The 17,438-nt window shown below is 37.2% G+C and overlaps 1 protein-coding gene across 2 annotated transcripts in view; it reads left to right on the top strand.

Moving 5' to 3' along the window:
* METAP1D (methionyl aminopeptidase type 1D, mitochondrial) overlaps positions 1-17,438 on the top strand; it is an 86,987-nt gene that overhangs the window by 53,418 nt on the left and 16,131 nt on the right. For both annotated transcript variants that reach the window (XM_058714070.1, XM_058714077.1), the window contains exon 2: positions 15,466-15,623. In XM_058714070.1, coding sequence (XP_058570053.1) covers positions 15,466-15,623 — 158 coding nt within the window. The remainder of the gene's footprint in view (positions 1-15,465; positions 15,624-17,438) is intronic.

The raw sequence follows: 17,438 nt of genomic DNA, 5'->3' as shown, positions 1-17,438 counted from the left end.
AAAGAGATCTTAATAGTATCTGAGGAAAAACAAGTAAAAGCAAGATATCATTTTTTGTTTATCAGATTGACAAAGATTTTAACAATAATATTGGTGATGATGTAGGGAGATAAGCACCACTGAGAATGTAACTTGCTATTATGTGGAAAGCAGTTTTGCAAATGGCAGAATTTTGCATATTTCTTAACCTATGAATTCTGCTTCTAGGAACTTAAGCTAAAAAGAATAATTGGTCACATGTGCAACTGTATTTGTAAAAAGCATATTATGCAAGACAAAAACAAAAACAAAAAACAAACAAAAAGAAATTACCTAAATGCTCATCACTGGTTTAAAAAAGTGCTATGTTACCCATCGATATAAAGGAATACTATGAAACAAATAAAACAACCCAAGAGGCCTAAAAATAATTGTGTAGCTCTGTATTTGTTGTTAAAGATGGATATCTTCCATATATTGTAGAGAGATGTTAATTGCTTTCAAAAAGCAGCTTAACAAAACTACATGTACAAACTGAATATTTATAAAATATGATACATTAATATGAAATGTAATAGCAATATATTAATGAATACTTTGAGAAATGTTCTAAAGTGTGTTTGCAGCGGTCATCTCAGGAAGCTTTTTACTGTTCGTAACTTTTACTGTTTATGCTGTTTTAATATTATAAAAATAATTAATACCACACACGTACCATTTTCATAGAAAGAAAAACAAAACAAAAAATAACAAGAAAAACAAAACATGGGCTTTCCATGGACTATGGCTCGTTCTGTGTGGTTTCAGGAGAGGACAGAGCACATCCACTCAAGAGAATGACCTTTGAGAAGTGGGTTCGGAATGAAAAAATTAATGCTGGACACTGTCTTCTTCACAGCTGCTGAAGACCCACTAAAGAGCTTCCATTGGGAAGATTGTATGTCACATCCATACTTGTTATTAGAAAGCACTTGGTCATATGGAACAAAGTAGGATGATTGTCCGGAATAGTATTCTGGCACACTGAATAGCCACATAGACCAAAATCATCCCTCGGTCAGACCCAGTGTAAAGGTCAGTCATGACAATGAAAGGCAAAGGGGCTGTGGAGTTGTTGTTGGTGAGCTCACACCTATTATTTCCATGTTCCTTACCAGGTCCTTTTGACTCAGGGCTGGAACAAAATGATTTGCAGCTATTTCTAAAAACTGGTTCTGCTTTTTCTTTTTCTCCTCTCCACTTCCTAGTCGCCATCAGCAGGTAAAGACAGGATTATTGTCCATAGTGGGGGCAGTGTCCTCATTTGTGTTGTGGTATATTTTTATAGACACCATACACCTGACACTATCCTTAAGCCCAGTCTCATTTGTGGCTGGGCTCCCCAAATTTTATTCTTCTCAAATGAAAAAGTTTTCATAGATTTCTATCTAATGCTTTTTTTAAAAAAAAATTACAGTTTGGTATCTCAGAAATCTGTCCCTGTGGGTGTTCACTTGGATTCTGAAAATGGAGCTAGGTCTTGAAGTGGTTTCTGAATAAATAATGAAACATGTGTTCAAAGTCTGTAACTCTTCCTTCTGCTTAACCACATCCTAGATAACCCGCCAATGGTAAGTGTCATTTGTGTGAATAGATTCTCTAGTTTTAGTTTTCAAGGCCCTTTTTCTTATTCTAGCTGTCCGAATGATTAATGTGACTAGGAAAATACTGTTGACCCATTTAAATCATGTCAAACAACATCCAGTGCTCATCTACATAATGAAATACACACTGAACATTACATCTTGAGTGTGGGAGCCAGTGAACTACAAAATAATGTTTTACTCATGTAGCTTATAAAATAAAATATAAGACATTATGACTAACTATAGCATTAAATATTAAACTATTCAAATGGTAACTGTCAGCGAAAATCACCTGTAAACTGAAACAGCTAATAGCATTTCTGCTTTTATAGTTAATTAGAGGAAGTGAGGGTGGTTGCATGCAACAGTGTGAGTTTAAGAAAAGTCTTTATGTCAAAGCACGTTTTAATATTATTTGACTCTTATGAGATTTGTTGTGTATAGTTGAGTTTTTTCAATTGTTAATCAGTGGTTGTGAAAATAACAGTTTATTGAAAAATTAAAAAATTGTTTGACATTTTTATCATGGTTTCATTAAATTGGTCCCTGAATAATTTTAAAAGCAGCTAATTTATAGTTGAAACTATTTTGATCAATGATCAGATAACAAAGATAAGCTTTGACTGCTTTTACAATATTTAAACTTTGTAAGGACATCATTTGCACAGTGTTTAAATAAATGCAAATTTTAAAGGCACTGAATTTAGGCTATTAGGTTTCCATGGTTACACCTTTCCAAGTTATTTTGTGTTCTGTGTAAATAGGTCTGTGAGTCACTGATAATTATTTGTTTTTTTGTTTGTTTGGTTAGTAATTCTGTGTGTAGCTGAATTTAATACAGTTCACATGGCTTGCTTTGGTTTATGTATATTTTGGTGTTTGTGATTGACAGTGATTGAGCATTTCTTATGGAGTGCTTGCCTTTTTTGTCATAAATGATGTATGTTGGTGGTGCTTGAAATGTAAATAAGTTCTTCCTGTATCACTGTTTAATAAACAGGAATTTTTATGCAAAGAAGACTTCTTGGTACAATAAACAATAAGGTTTGGTGAGCTCTAGAATATTTCTATTAAATAGTTGCACACTGAAACAAATATATTGAAAATCTTACAAACTTTAAGTGATTGAGTTTACCAAGGACAATGTAACAATTTATGGATAAACACAGTATGGACTGAACACTGTTTAGTAACAGAATAAAAAATAGCATCTGCTGTCACTCTTAAAATTGTTTGTAATAGTGAGCTTTATAGGGAATGTCTTCAATGCCAAGTAGAATCTTTCTAAAACATGATTTCTCCTATCTCACCTTTTGCACAGATATCAAAACTATTCTGACTAATGTGTTTGGAATGATATGATTCTTGAGAAAAGCTGGGGTCTTTTATGCCTCTGAATGGAAAAAGAGATTTTCCTTAGACTTCACCATTAGCCATCAGGATTCTAGAAAGGAAGGCCTCACCAAGAATTCTCAGAAAAATGTCAAAATTAGGCTGTGCATAATTCATCCTAGCGAGTCTGACTCTTCTCTCAATACACTACAGTCATGAGATGCTATCCGGTTTGTAAAGTATTAATACATCTGCAGCCCCCATTGATGGTCGCGATGGTCCTATAATGAAGGCAGGAGAGGCCCTGTGCTCTGGATAGCGTGGTTTTTAAGTAGCAGCTCTGAGACCCAATCTAGGATCTTATGAATACTTTGTGAATGGCCAAAGCACATTTTGAAATTCGGGCTGGTTTCTACCTACTGATTAGTCCATTTTACAGTGCCCTCCTTCCATCATACAACCTATGATCACAATTGCAATTTATCAAGTGCTTACCTTGTGTCCCTTTCCATACCTCATGTCGTACAATTATCAAAGCAGCCCTGTGAAGAAGGTATTACTGTTCCTGTTACCGGATGAGGAAACTAAGGCTCAGAGTGTTTCACTAACTTGTCCAACTGAACCAACTATTGCTCAAAGAAGGAAAACCAATTTAAGCAAGAACTCAAGTAAATATAATGCCACGTGCATTCACAAACAAAATATAAAATTTTTTTAAGTTTATTTACTTATTTTGAGAGAGACAAAGACAGCATGAGTGGGGGAGGGGCAGAGAAAGAGGGAGCTAGAATCCCAAGCAGGCTCCACACTGTCAGCATGGAGCCTGACATGGGGCTTGAACTCACGAAACCGTGAGATCATGACTTGAGCCGAAACCAAGAGTCAGATGCTTAACCAGCTGAGCCAACCATACACCCCTAAAAATTTTTTTAAGTTTATTTATTTTGGGAGAGAGAGACAGAGTGAGAGCAGGAGAAGGACAGAAAGAGAGAATCCCAAACAGGCTCCGCACTGTCAGTGCAGAGCCCAACACAGGGCTTGAACTCACAAAATGTGAGATCATGATTTAAGCCAAAATCGAGTTGGATGCTTAACAACTAAGCTACCCAGGTGTCCCTCAAATGTTTAAGTTCCATAGTATTTACTTCTTTTTACCTCCAAATTGGCTGTGTTTTATTTAGGCATGTTAGGGTTGTTTTTCTTTTTGTAACATTCCACTAAATGTTCAATACACCTCACATTAGACAATAAACATGTTTCAAATATTGTATACATCAGATGTTTTGGTATTGTGGTTATATTGAAGACGTTAGTCTAAAACTGAGATGATGGGGGTACCTGGGTGGCTCAGTCGGTTGAATGTCCAACTCTTGATTTTGGCTCAGGTCATGATCTCATGAATTTGTGGGTTTGAGCCCTGCGTCAGGCTCCTCACTGTCAGAACGGAGCCCTCTTAGGATTCTCCCTCTCTCCCTCTCTCTCTCTGACCCTCCCCCCTCATGCCCTCTCTCTCTCTCAAAATAAATAAACTTAAAAAAAAAATAAAAATGAGATGAAATAAATAAGTAAAAATGAGATCATGAATTTGTCATTCCACCAAATGTGAATAATCTTGGTCAGCTAAGGTTTTCAAGTAATATTGTTTTCAGATTGAAAAGCAGCCTGCTTAATACAGATAGAATACATGTTTTGTTAGGGGTGATGTGATAGTTTTAATTTTTAATCTTAATCTTCAGTACAAAAATAATGGTCTTATAGTTGAGCATTCGTTAAAAAAAAAAAAAAAAAAGACAAGGAAGAGTTTGTAAGTAGGCTTCTGTGGGACTCCTTTTAAGCCTGTACCATTTTAATGCATTGCACTTTTTGCATTCATGCCTAAAGCTGTGGAGTGATTATTCACATGGTTAACTAAGTCTGTACGGTTTAATTGAATATAGAACTATTTGTGGCAGCATAACTACATCAGTCCAAACTTTTTCTTTTAGTAAAGATGTTACTGTTTATTTTCTCTTCATTTTTCTTGTGAAAATAACCCCTTGGTGAGTAATCTTGGCTTCTACTGTCTTAAATCTATATAATCTCAACTGCAGAAGGTTAGAAATATATTGTTTTCCTGGACCTTTAGCTTCCTCATTTTGGGTTGTGATTATTGACCTACCTACATACCTATCACTCCTGTTGCCTGGTTACAGAGCAGAAACAAAACTCCCCAAATTGTCAAAATACCATGGTAGAATTTATATTTAAATGTTTTCTTTTTATTTCATGCCTTTCACTTGGAATTGTACAGTGAAACATTCTCAGAAAAATATTATGATGTAAAAAAAAAAATTTTTTTTTTTTTTGGTGTTGATACTGCAGTTTTGGTCAAAGCTCTGAGCTATTTTATACCAGTTGTTTGCATAAATAACTTTAAATGGTTCATAAAAAGATAGAAAAATACACCCAAAAATATAACTAGAGCACGTTGCATATAGAATTCAGTTGACACTATTGTAAGATGAGGACTAAAATTATACTCTTTTCAAATGCTTTAATACAATTGAAAAATTTTCATGGTAAAGTTGTGCCTTTGATCACAAACTGTAAGTCCCAATGTCTTCTATTAAAGGGTATTGTTATCCAAATAAGTAATATTTTGAGTAGTGTTTTATATGACAGTAGTATTTATAAAGTATTTTTTTAATTAAAGAAGGACTTTCTTACTATATCATTTTTTTAAAACTCATGATATTTTTATATGAACTTTCTCTAAAGTTGAATTCCATGTGTGATTTCTGTGAAATTGCTCTTTCTGATTCTTATTTATGTGCTTTAATATAGAATTTTTCTATGTTCCTCTTCTGTAACCAAATTGTGTGGTAACAGGAATGCTTCTTTTGAGAAATTTTGGAAGGTTGAAGTTTGCCAGATGTTCTGCACTAACCTACCTAGAAGAGTTACATTCTCTGGGTATCAGGAGTGTGTGAATTTCTTTCCTCTTCCTTTGATGAAATGAACATTTGCTTTTGGTTCGTTTTGGTGTTGTACTTCTACTCTCATCAGAGTTTGCCTTTTATTCTGTATTTAAACGATATCACGGCATCCAGAAAATCTGGCAAAGAAAATGATATTTTGATGACATTTTCCACAGGGCTCAACTAGAATGAATTATTACATTTTAACCACAGCCCTAATAAACAGCTCCTTTATTTCCCCTGGAAAGACACAATATTTCTTTGTCCAAGAAGTTGCCTGAGTATATGTATTGTTGAAGTGCTAAAAAGCTGCTTTTCTCTAAACTTTAGCTGAGAGACAATGGGATTTTCTAAGCATATACTATTGCAGTGTGACTCAATATTGTATGATTCTAAAAATGAATTTAGATTTAAATTTTGAAGTAAACACTTTTTACCCTAAATGGAGAAAATTCACACAACAGCCCTATTTCCTTCTATACATTAGTCATTTCCACGTAACTTCCACTTATCCACCAAATGATCTTTCAGTTTTAGATTTTGAGTTCTTACTCTAATCTTTGACTCCCCTCCCCCACCTGTGGTTGGGCCAGCCCAAAGGAATTATTTTCTAGGCCCACAAACATAAGTCTACTCTATTAACTAGGTTTTGTTTATTGATAATGTGTTTACAGACTAGGTTGGGGGTGTGTTTGTCTCCCAAGAAGAGGGGAATGCTTTTCGTTTCAGTCACATATTCCTGGGTGTTGGTGGTATATACCTTAATGAATAATCACATATCATCCAGTTGGCTTTTGTAAAGAAGGAAATGCAGTGTTTTCCCAAACCCATTTCTGAGCTTGTCATTGTCGTTATACTCTATCATTTGCTATTGCTGAATTTTTTAAAAGGAGGAGGGAGGTAGCATGGAGCCAACTTCCTGATGGAGCCTTGGGGAAGGTCATGTTTTGCCGTGACCTGGGCATCATTCTTGAATGTTGTTATTATTGGAGGAGGGTGCCCTCAGGCCACCGCCCTTCCTTTCCCCAGAAGTGCTCTCTCACTGTGGCTGACTTTCTAGCTCATCTTCTCTAGAATCAGGACTCCTGGGCTTTGGCTTATGGCTTGAGGGTGAGTTCTGACATCCATAGGCTAGTACCTGTGAAGGCTACTATTTCTCCTTCCTTTGCTTACTTTTATTGGTAGTAGTGGCCCAGTTCTGTTTTCATCTGACACGATGCAGCCTCCTAACAATCGCAAATTTAGAGCTTTAAAGCAACCAGGACAAATGTTTATGTGTCAGCATAAAGTGATTTGTGATTTTTTTTTTCACTTAGAATAGTTTACACATTTCTTTTTAATTCATGTGAAATCTGTTACTGCGTTAGTAGTCTTAGCTATAACATACTTCAAGGACACACTATTGGATGTTAAGTAGAATCTTTATTTCAGACAAGTATCTATGCCAGTATATTTTAGACTTGACTTTGTGCTTTATTTTGAACATTAAAGTAAATAATCTGTTTTCCAACACCTGCATAATTGGGCCTGCATCCTCTTTAGAAATGTTGTTTAATAAACACTGTTGCTTTATCATCCAGAGGCTATTGCCAAATGCCGTTAATTAGGCAAAAGAAAAGGAAAAAACAAGGTTTTGGTTTTTTTTTTACAGTTTTGTAAAACAGATCCACACTTCTTATAGTGGCATCTTAGCTTGAAATCCAGGAAGCAGTGGTGTATGGTGTCCATATCCATGATTTCCTGAATTGGAGAAAAAGTGTGGAAAGCATCTGGGGAAAAGGAGGCTCTTTACCAGCTTGTTTCCTGTAAGCTCAATTGGAAGACCTTGTCTGTGCAAATAGATTTCAAAATAGAGCCTGCCCTTTGACTGTCTCCATAATTACATGGCTCACTCTGTATTTTATTTGGCAGCCAGAACAGTTAACCCCTGGAAGGAAGGGGCTGATGGCATGGGCAGCTTGGCTCCCCAGACGTGTCCATGGGAATGAATAAACCACTGTTTGGGGAAGCCCATAGCAAAAAACACAACAGAACAGTTTTCAACTGAATTGAAACTTTTAAAAAACAAGTTTAATAGTGTTTATTATGATTGGTTTAGAAACTTACTTTGTCCTTATTGTGTAAACTGTAGAGAGGTATTAATTGTTTAAAAAAAAATTGGGAGTTGGGGGAGTTCCTGTCGCTTTGATGTAATCAACATCTGTCAACAGAATGAATTTGCTTTTGTTTAGTTTCAAGGGCCCTTGTCCTTTAGCTTTGCCCAATCAGTATCTGCTTCAGCCTGGGGCATTCCCCTAGCTGATTTTTTTTTTTTCTTCAACAAATGCACAGGTTATTTCTTGTGAAATGTGAGCTTCTTGTCTGCTTTATAGTCTCCTTGAAATGGGAAGGAACCTTCAATCTTTCTCATTTACTTTTGAAACATGTACATCTTAGTACTAGATTATGAAAATCAATGCGAGTTGTATCAAGTGATGCAGACTATTTAATTTTCCTTTCACAACATCTGTGCAAGTTATCAAACCTATCAAGCAGACAGTCAGTGCTTTAGGTCAAGAAATATTAGGCATGGATGCATTTGCAGTGTTCCCTTTTGGACTTGAAGCACACAGTGCTATAAAAGCCTGTGCTCCTACTCTAGGTAATTGGTTGGAGTTCATGAAGTGTGATCTTTCTGTGACTCTAAATCAGCACCTCGAAAATGTATTTCTGTGGTACAGTCCCTTTCGAGCCTACTGTAGGAAGCAATATTTCTAAACAGTTAAAAAATATCTCAGTTTGCTGTCACAATGTAAGTTACTTTTTTTTTGTAAGTCATTGTATTATTTAAGCAAATCATTTGGTTAAAAATTAAAATTATCAATGATTGTAAGAGCCATATTTGAAAATGAATTAGCAAAACATTGTTTTCTCTCTTAGTAATCATAAATCATTTAAATCTGGCAGGCATTCCCCCCTTCATCCAAAATAATTGCCTCCATTTGTAAAATCAATTAGATGTTGATATGCTATAAATAATAGTTTTGTTACTAGACTTTGGCATTTGATCATTATGAAAAAATATATTCAGTAAGACATTTTACAGAGTGTCTTTTAAATTACATATTATCTCTGGTTGACATTGTTAACTAATGTAAAGTAGTACAGGCTACTTTATTGTGTTGTTTTCTAGCCAGATACTTAATACCTCTGAAATGTAACATGACGGAGGATTGATGGCTGGCTGCAGGGTGAAAGTGCTTCCCTGGAAGCATACAATGAAAAATATAGGTGTTGGTAGCCCCCACTTGAGTACAAATAAATATACTTTGTTCAGTTTTACAGCTGCTTAAAATAATAAGCATTTTAAATGTCTTTTTGAAAGTTCATTCAGGCCTCTTCCCTAAAAATACTTGTTGGCCAGAAGAAAACTCACATTTTCAAGGATAAAATCGGCTTAATTAAGGGTCATTAGTAGAGGTGCACAGAAAAACCCAGGGCTCAGTGGGTGAAATGGAAGCATTTCATTATGTGGTATAGAATGCATGAGCAGATAACAATTAAAATGGACCCTGAGTAAGAGGCCAGTAAATATAGGGCATGTTGCATGCATCAACATTAGTTATTTAAAATGAATTCCTGCCTCCATCATACTCGAATTCTGTAATCCCACCTTTCAGACTTCATCTGTAAAGGGAAATAAAATGGAGTTTTTAGAAATTGATGCTATTACCAAATATGAAAATATTTAAAACCATAACTTAGATTTCCATTGCAAGTACAAATTTAAAACAGGAAGAATGTGCTGCACTACCCAGAGGACATATACCAATTTCAAAAGACACTCCGGCCGCACAGTGTGCTCCTCCATGGAGTGACAGAAGCAGTTGCCTGTAATTTTCGACATTCAGCTGAAACTAGACGCTGATAGAATTTTGGTGACACTGAAAATAATTCTTACTATTACCTTTGATAACAGTAAATATTCTGGTATTTATAACAAATAACGTATAGATGTACTGCCTAAGGGAACCCTATATAGAGTTTCTGTTACATAATCAACAGTAACAACACTCACTATGATCATTCTTTTAAGATCAAATTAGTCCAAAGCGGCTCCTTGCTGATCTGGGGCTCTCCTCTCCTGAGGTTTCTGATGATTTTCAATTTGTGTCTCCTTAACCCAGATTGGTCAGCTTGTCCCTTGCAATAATTAGTACACACCTGAACCTTGTTTCCTGAAAATAGCTTTAACAAAAGGGGGTGTGCTATGCATCCTAGGTAAATGGTGGTGCCCCAGAGGCAGAGAGGCCAGTCCTGTGACTGATGGAAAGCTGGCTGGTGTCCCTGCCTCTGATGATGGATGTTGTGCATCAAATTAGCCCTAACATTGACGGTAGCAAGTTGGAAAGTTAGATGCAGTTGTGATAAGGTATCAGCAGTGCTCTTATTTGTTTCTTTGTTTACTTGAGATATAATTAACATAATGTTTGTATTGTACTAATTTCCAGTGTACAAAGCAGTGCTTTTATTTTATTTTATTTAAAAAAAAATTTTTTTTTTAATGTTTATTTATTTTTGAGACAGAGAGAGACAGAGCATGAACGGGGGAGGGTCAGAGAGAGGGAGACACAGAATCTGAAACAGGCTCCAGGCTCTGAGCTGTCAGCACAGAGCCCGACGCGGGGCTCAAACTCACAGACCGTGAGATCATGACCTGTGCTGAAGTCGGCCGCTTAACCGACTGAGCCACCCAGGCGCCCCCAAAGCAGTGCTTTTATAAAGAAGGGAAATACAAAGGAAACTCAGCAAACCTTTTCTAGAACAGTATGTAGGAGTAACTATAGTTTGGTTATCCTTCGACCCTGAATATAATTGGTACTGGAGATTTTAATTTTACTCACTCTGCATTTAGAAAATTTGTTAACTACTATTTATTAGTTATAATATGATAAACAAAATAGAGGATTTTGCCCCACCTCTTTTTTTGCCACATTAATTGGAGGACCATTATCTTCTAAAGGCATGTATTTCTTAAGCCCATTTCTTCATTTCACCTGTGAAAACAGATTTTTTTTTTCTAGTTTGTAATGAATAGTTAGTGAAATAAACACGGTATGGTACCTTATTATCCTGTTACCTTGTGACAGCATTTATAGGGTGTCTTTTATCAGATTGAAAGAAAAGATTTTGCTTCAAATAAAAAAGTATCATATGAAAGTGGAATTTCTGAGTAGAGTGCAGAACCGTAATTGTCAACAGATTGGATATGTTCAGGCTGTGTTCCCAGTGTTTAAGTCATGTGTGGGTGTGCCTGCATCTTTTCGGCAGTGAGCCTATCATTTGGCAGGACAGGTACATTGGCAACGCTGTTCATTCTAAAAGTTAATGTCTCAAAAGCCTCAGCCAGATATCCAAGTAGAGGCCTGGTGACTTCGTGCCTCAAGTTTAAGTACATAAAAAAGATTCCCCCTGTAATGACTGTGTACTTGAACTTGATAATGCTGATAAAGATGATCTCTCTATCATGTAATCAGCTGCATGGAAAAAAATCTTCATACGTCCTAAAATTGATCGGCGTCTACATCATCCCATTGCCTGGGTTGTAGCATGACAATCAGATGCTGCTGAATGAAGGCACAAATGTCAGAGCTAAAGGAGACCTCAAAGATCATAAAGTACAACTCCCTCATTTTCTTAAGCCTTTCTGTATCAGTGGGCAGCGCCTGAAGTGCTCCGCATAGAGCTTGGCACCAGGAAGTTCTCAACCAATGTTCACTATTATTGTTACTACTTGAGGTCACATAGTTAGGTTTTGGCGGGACCAGGAGCAGAACCATAGTTCCAAGGTGCCATCCGCTGCTCACCCTGGCCCATTTTTCATCATGCATATCACCATCTTATGTAATCTAATGTATTTGTTGGTTTACTTGTTGTCTGTGTTCCGCCACAGAATATAAGCTCCATGAGAGCGGGGACTTTGTCACCTGGTTCAGTCTGCATCCAGAGCATGGCATATAGGAGGAGCTCAGTAAGTAGTTGTTGAATAAAATAATAAATAAATTTAGAGGCCTGCAGGTAAACATGTTGCAGATTTGAGAAGGGAAAGGAAAAAAAACTAACGCTTATGGAACACCTGCTTTTTAAGATGATTTACAAACATATGTTAGCTCATGCTCACAACAGCCTAGTGTAGAGGAAAGCACTGTTCTTCCCATGTAATGGTGAAGAATGTGGGGTGCAGAAGTTCTGGTAACTCAGATCTGTCTGACTTCAAAGCTCATGCTATTTTCACTACTACAATGCCTCCCAATTAGGTCAGATCTAAGAATTTTCGTGAAAAGTACCTTCATTCTAAATGTTGGATGGTCCCATGTTTATTTTTTCATAATTTTTCAAAAAAACTTTCCTTTAAATCTAATCCCTGAGGAAAAAAAGAAAAGCATGCTATCTACTAGAGCCCCTGCACACTATAGAAAGGCATCTAGGAATGGCAGACACAGTCCTTGGTTTGGTGGCAGGGGATGTGGAGCCTTAGGCCCCCCATTGACCACTAGAGGTGTGAGTCTTAGTTCCTCATCTGTAAAATGGTGCCATCAACAGCCGCCTGCCTACCAGACAGAATGGGTAAGGAAAAGATCGTGTATGTAGAGCACCTAGCACTGAACTTCATTAAAGAAAGTGGCCATTAAATGTTAACCACATTATTATTGTTACTAATTCCATTAGTGTTACCAGAACAGCAATCATAACGCATGCTTTCCTCCAAAGGGAAATACTTACAACCTTGTGTCTTGTCTGTGATCCTATCTAGGGATGCAGTTAGGGAGCCTGGAGTCATCGGTTGATTCCACCTAAGTCTTTGCTTTAGCTGGGATCCAGATTTTCTGTTCCATATCCTTAGACTGCCAGCCAACTTCTGTCAGCCACCTCACCGAAGCCTGTGTTTGGTCAACGAAGGGAGCAGGGCTTGAGAGAGTGGATGGATTAGGTCAACCCAAAACCACTTTTGGAAAAATAACCTAATGGTAGTACCTTTTAATAGTTTTGTAATGCCTTTACGTTTTCTGGATGTTTTTCATGTGTATGAGAAAAATAATATATTTTGGGGAGGCAACTTGATCTGCTTTCTCACAGCTTTGGGACTTACTACATGTCCCTGGGGAAGTTACTTACCTTTGGGTGCCTCAGTATCTTCAACTGTGAAATGGAGCAATAACAGTTCACAACGCATAGCGTTCTCATTAAGATTCAGGAGCTAACATATGTAAAGTGCCTAGCACAGTAATTGACACATAGTAAGTGCTCAGTATTAGAAGCTATAATGGAGCACATATTTTCTTTCTCATTTTACTTTTTAAGCGTTCTTGAGGAAATACCATTTATTAGAATGCAAAGTGTTTTCACATACTTTTTCACATATTCTAATTAATTCTCACCTGAGACTCAAAAGAAGAAACTTGATCAGGGCCATACAGCTACCGAGTGATAGAGCCTAAATGAAAGTCCAGCTTCTGCTTTCCAACCATCTGCTTTTCCTAGGAAAATGCCCTGCCCCCATATACCAGTTGACAGTCCTAGAGCTGGTGGTGGTGTCTTCTGGGAAATGTACAAGCTTCAGGGAATATGTACCTGCCTCTATTTAAAAGAACTTTTGATATTTAAAAGAAGTGGTATTGCTGCATTTTGTCTAGTATTTGGAATTGTTTAAAATAACACCAAAACGATTCTAGAAGTTTGATTCAACACAATTACATTCAACTTTATGGAAGAATGTAATTGAGTGAAACTTAGGACACTGAATCACTGACCACTGGGGTTTGTTTGTGTCCGTGCCTTTTTCCAGTTCACTTGGAGATCTTGACTTTGGAGGCCAGTACTCACCAGCAGTTCACGTTTCTATTATGTTTCACAGCTGAAATGTTACTCTAGGCCAGTAATTCTCATAGTTTAATGGGCAGGAGAATCACCCTGAGGGCTCATGAAGGCACAGATTGCTGGCCTCATGCCAAAGTTTGAGTCAGTAAATTGAGAAGGGGTCTGATATTTTGCATTTTTTCCCATGTGGCGTTGATATGCTGGTCTAGGTACCACATTTTGAGAGGCAGTGCTCTGGACCAGAAGTTGATGAACTTCTGTAAATGACCAGATAGTAATTATTTTGGGCTTTGTGGGTCATACAGTCTCTGTCACAAGTACTCAACTCTGCCACCGTGGCTCAAAGCAGCCATAGATAATTATAAGCTGTGTTCCAATAAACCTTTATTTATGGGCATTGAAATCTGAATTTCATATGATTTCACATATTAAAAAATATTATTTTTCTTATTTCTTTTTAACCGTTTAGAAACAAAAAAATCATTTTTAGGTTATGGGCTGTACAAAAACAGGCAGCAGGCCAGATTTGGCCTTCGGGCTATCGTTTGCTGATCCCTGATGTGCAATTGTGATATGTTGGGGAATTTTCAAACTATTGTTTTAATTATAAAAGTAATGCAAGTGGATGGTTTAAAAAGTGGATGGTGAGAAGTATAGAAGAAGATAAAATGAATCAGGAAGTCTTCCTCCCCACCCCCAGCCCCGATCACATGCCCCGCAAATAACCACTGTTGATGAGTATCAATTTTCAGAAATTTTATAGGCATATACAAACTTATATAAATGTATAAATTATTTTTACATCAATGGGCTTTTTATACATATTGTTCAGCATGTGTTTTTTTCCTGACAATGGATGGTGGCTTCTTTACATATCAACACATAAAAATGATTTAGCTTCTTCTCCAATAGCTTCATAGTTTTCTGTTGCATAGATATACCATAAAGATTTCCCCAGTCCCCCATTGAGGGGAATTTGTGTTATTTCCCTTTTTTTCTACTACAAAGTGAGGGTCCATCTTCGTATATCCATTATTGCGTAATACCTGCAAGGTAAGGTCCTAGGAGATGAACTGCTGAGTCAAAGGATATGTGCATTTAAAATTTTGATAGATGTTTCTAAATTCCTGTTGTGGGTACTTTTGGATGCTGTGTTCATTTTGTTTCAGGGTTACACCCTACATTTCTGCTATTTAGTCTTTATCTGACTTGAGCATTCATCATAGTGAATTTTGGTATAATGCCTCCCTGCACGTGAACTTAACACAGAGTAGTAATCCTATCAAGGGCAAAAAGTGCAGCTGGCAATTTGTCCATGATTCTTGAAAGGAAAACAGCTTTAAAGAATATAAAGCCACCCAAACAGTGCCCTGAATCTAGGGTCATCCGCACATTTGCTGCATAAGGTACCACAACAGAAATTGTTCTTTTTGCAGACCTGGTACTTAGCAGATGCTTCTATATGTTTGTTTCCCGTTAGAGTGGAGTTTTCCATTGTCAAACATTTATGTAAACATAGTATTAGCTAATAAATATGCTGTGCTATTATTGTACTAGAACTCAGAATACCACTGCTTTCCTTTCTATTTGGGGCTTTTCCTTTTTTGAGCCAGTGAAGGATTAGGATAATGATTTAATAGACAACAAAGCAGCATCTTAACATGTAGCACTGTGTTAGGTTTTTTAACTTAAAATATGCCTATTTCTGCTCATAGGTTATCATAGAATTCTGTCTTCACCACTCAATCATATCTACTTACACAAGCAGTCAAGCAGTCAACAAAGAAGAAATTTCTTTTTCCGGAGACAAAGAGATATTTCACACAGTATAGTTTTGCCGGCCGCAGCTTCTCCAGCCCACCCAGTGCCTGAGGTACTGTATTGCCTATGATCTGCTGCTTTTTCCAGCCAAGATAAAGGTTAACTGCAGAAGCGATCAAATGTGTTTGCGCCTTTCATTTCTGAGCCTTTTGAATCCTAATTTTTAAAGTTGGTTTATGATTTAAAATTGTGATTTGAGAAGTTGTAACATCTGCAGTTCTATCACGTTAATTTTTTTTAACTAAACCTCTCATCTTACAGCTGCTTAGATTATTCAGAATTAGTTTCTACCATGAAATTTTCTATATTAAATTTCTAACATGAAGGTAAAATTACGTGTCTATAGTTTCTTAACTTTTTTAGAGAAATAAAAAAATTGGCTGTCAAATTGGGATCATTCAAGAGAGATTACTTGAAGCCCATACACTAGGTGTTTTTTCCTAAAGCCTGCTCTTATACTTTCCATAGGATTAGTGCTGCTGTTTTTGAATCCTCTTTTAGAATAATTAAATAAAACCTCTTGCCTCAGAGCATTCTTGATTTTTTTTTTCAGAGATTACAATTCTGTGGAAAGAATCTATTTTCGAAATGCAGTATAAAGGAGGTGTGTGGGTCATGTAGGAAGAATGAGAACAGCTGAAAGAAGTATAGATTTCTCACAAAAATCACCTGCCTTCCCCCTTTTATGCATTTTTTTTTAGCAGTAAACCCACATTAAGTATATTATACTCCCTGAAAGTGAGTGGCCCTTTTTTGTGGAAAGGGGCCAGTAAGACAGGCTACCAGAGCCCAGAAGTATATTCCTGGTATTTCCTTAGTGGGAAAGAAAAGGAAATGTCCAGAGAGATGAATGTATTGTTTTAGAAGTGTCAGTGACAACCCAGTAGCCCTTCTGCCTGTAATTGTAACCTGGCCACATCACAAAGCAGAGTGGAGACGAGAGCACAGTCTGTGGGGGAGACCGGGCGAGCTTTGGGCCCTGGTGGCAAAGCTGTAGGAGCAGGTGCTCATCCAGAGCTCAGCTGTGGTGCTGCAAGCAGTGGCATTACCTGTGTCAGGAAAGACAGGCCCCTCTGAACACAGGAATCAGTGACAGTCCTAAGCCCTGTGTGATACGCTTCACGAAAAGCAGACCCCTAACCTCAGCCCTTCCACAGTTGCTGTGATGTCAATTGAAATAGCGTTATCTCCTTCAGCTTCCTGTTCCCAACTGCCGTGTACCCTTCCTGGGTACTGTTCAACAATGCTTATGTGGCACTTTCCATAAATAGATTGTAAAGAGCTGAGCAAAACCTTGGGACTGAAAGAAGCTCTGTGTGTAAAATTGTATTTATTTTCTGAATGCTGCCCACAGGTTTAAGTAAGCAGTGGAGAATGTTCTGCAAGGGTGATCAGAGTTGAATGTTTTGAGTTTTGGGGGGGTTTCTTTGTTTGTTTTTGACAAGTGATGGAAATGTTCTAGGTATTCTTTATGCACTTAAAAAAAAAGAAAGAAAGAAAAAGAAAAGAAAGCTGTTTGGTTTTGTTCTCTAGTCCCTTCTTAGTTTGGGTACAGTTGCGAAGTGTAAGAAAAGTGTCTACGTAATAGGCTTCAGAAGACTTGACAGTCAGCCTTTTACATACGTTCATTCGGAGAGGGTGTTGTGAGCTATCCTTTGCATAAATTTTATCTTTGTGTTACGAAGATGAAAGTGCTCTTAATTAGCCATTGGGCAATTTGGAAGCTTGGTGCTATTTTTTTCATCAATGGCAATAATGCTTCTTACGGGCTTGGGAGGAGGAAGAAAAGAAAACCACTGTTTGTTTTGACCAGAAGTCTACTTCAGACCAGTTTGACTCAAAGCACAGTAAGGTTAACAGACCATCC

Source organism: Neofelis nebulosa, chromosome 2 (genome assembly GCF_028018385.1).
Source record: "Neofelis nebulosa isolate mNeoNeb1 chromosome 2, mNeoNeb1.pri, whole genome shotgun sequence".
NCBI lineage: Eukaryota > Metazoa > Chordata > Mammalia > Carnivora > Felidae > Neofelis > Neofelis nebulosa.
Note: the sequence above shows the minus strand (reverse complement) of the source record. Positions and strands in the feature narration are given on the sequence as shown.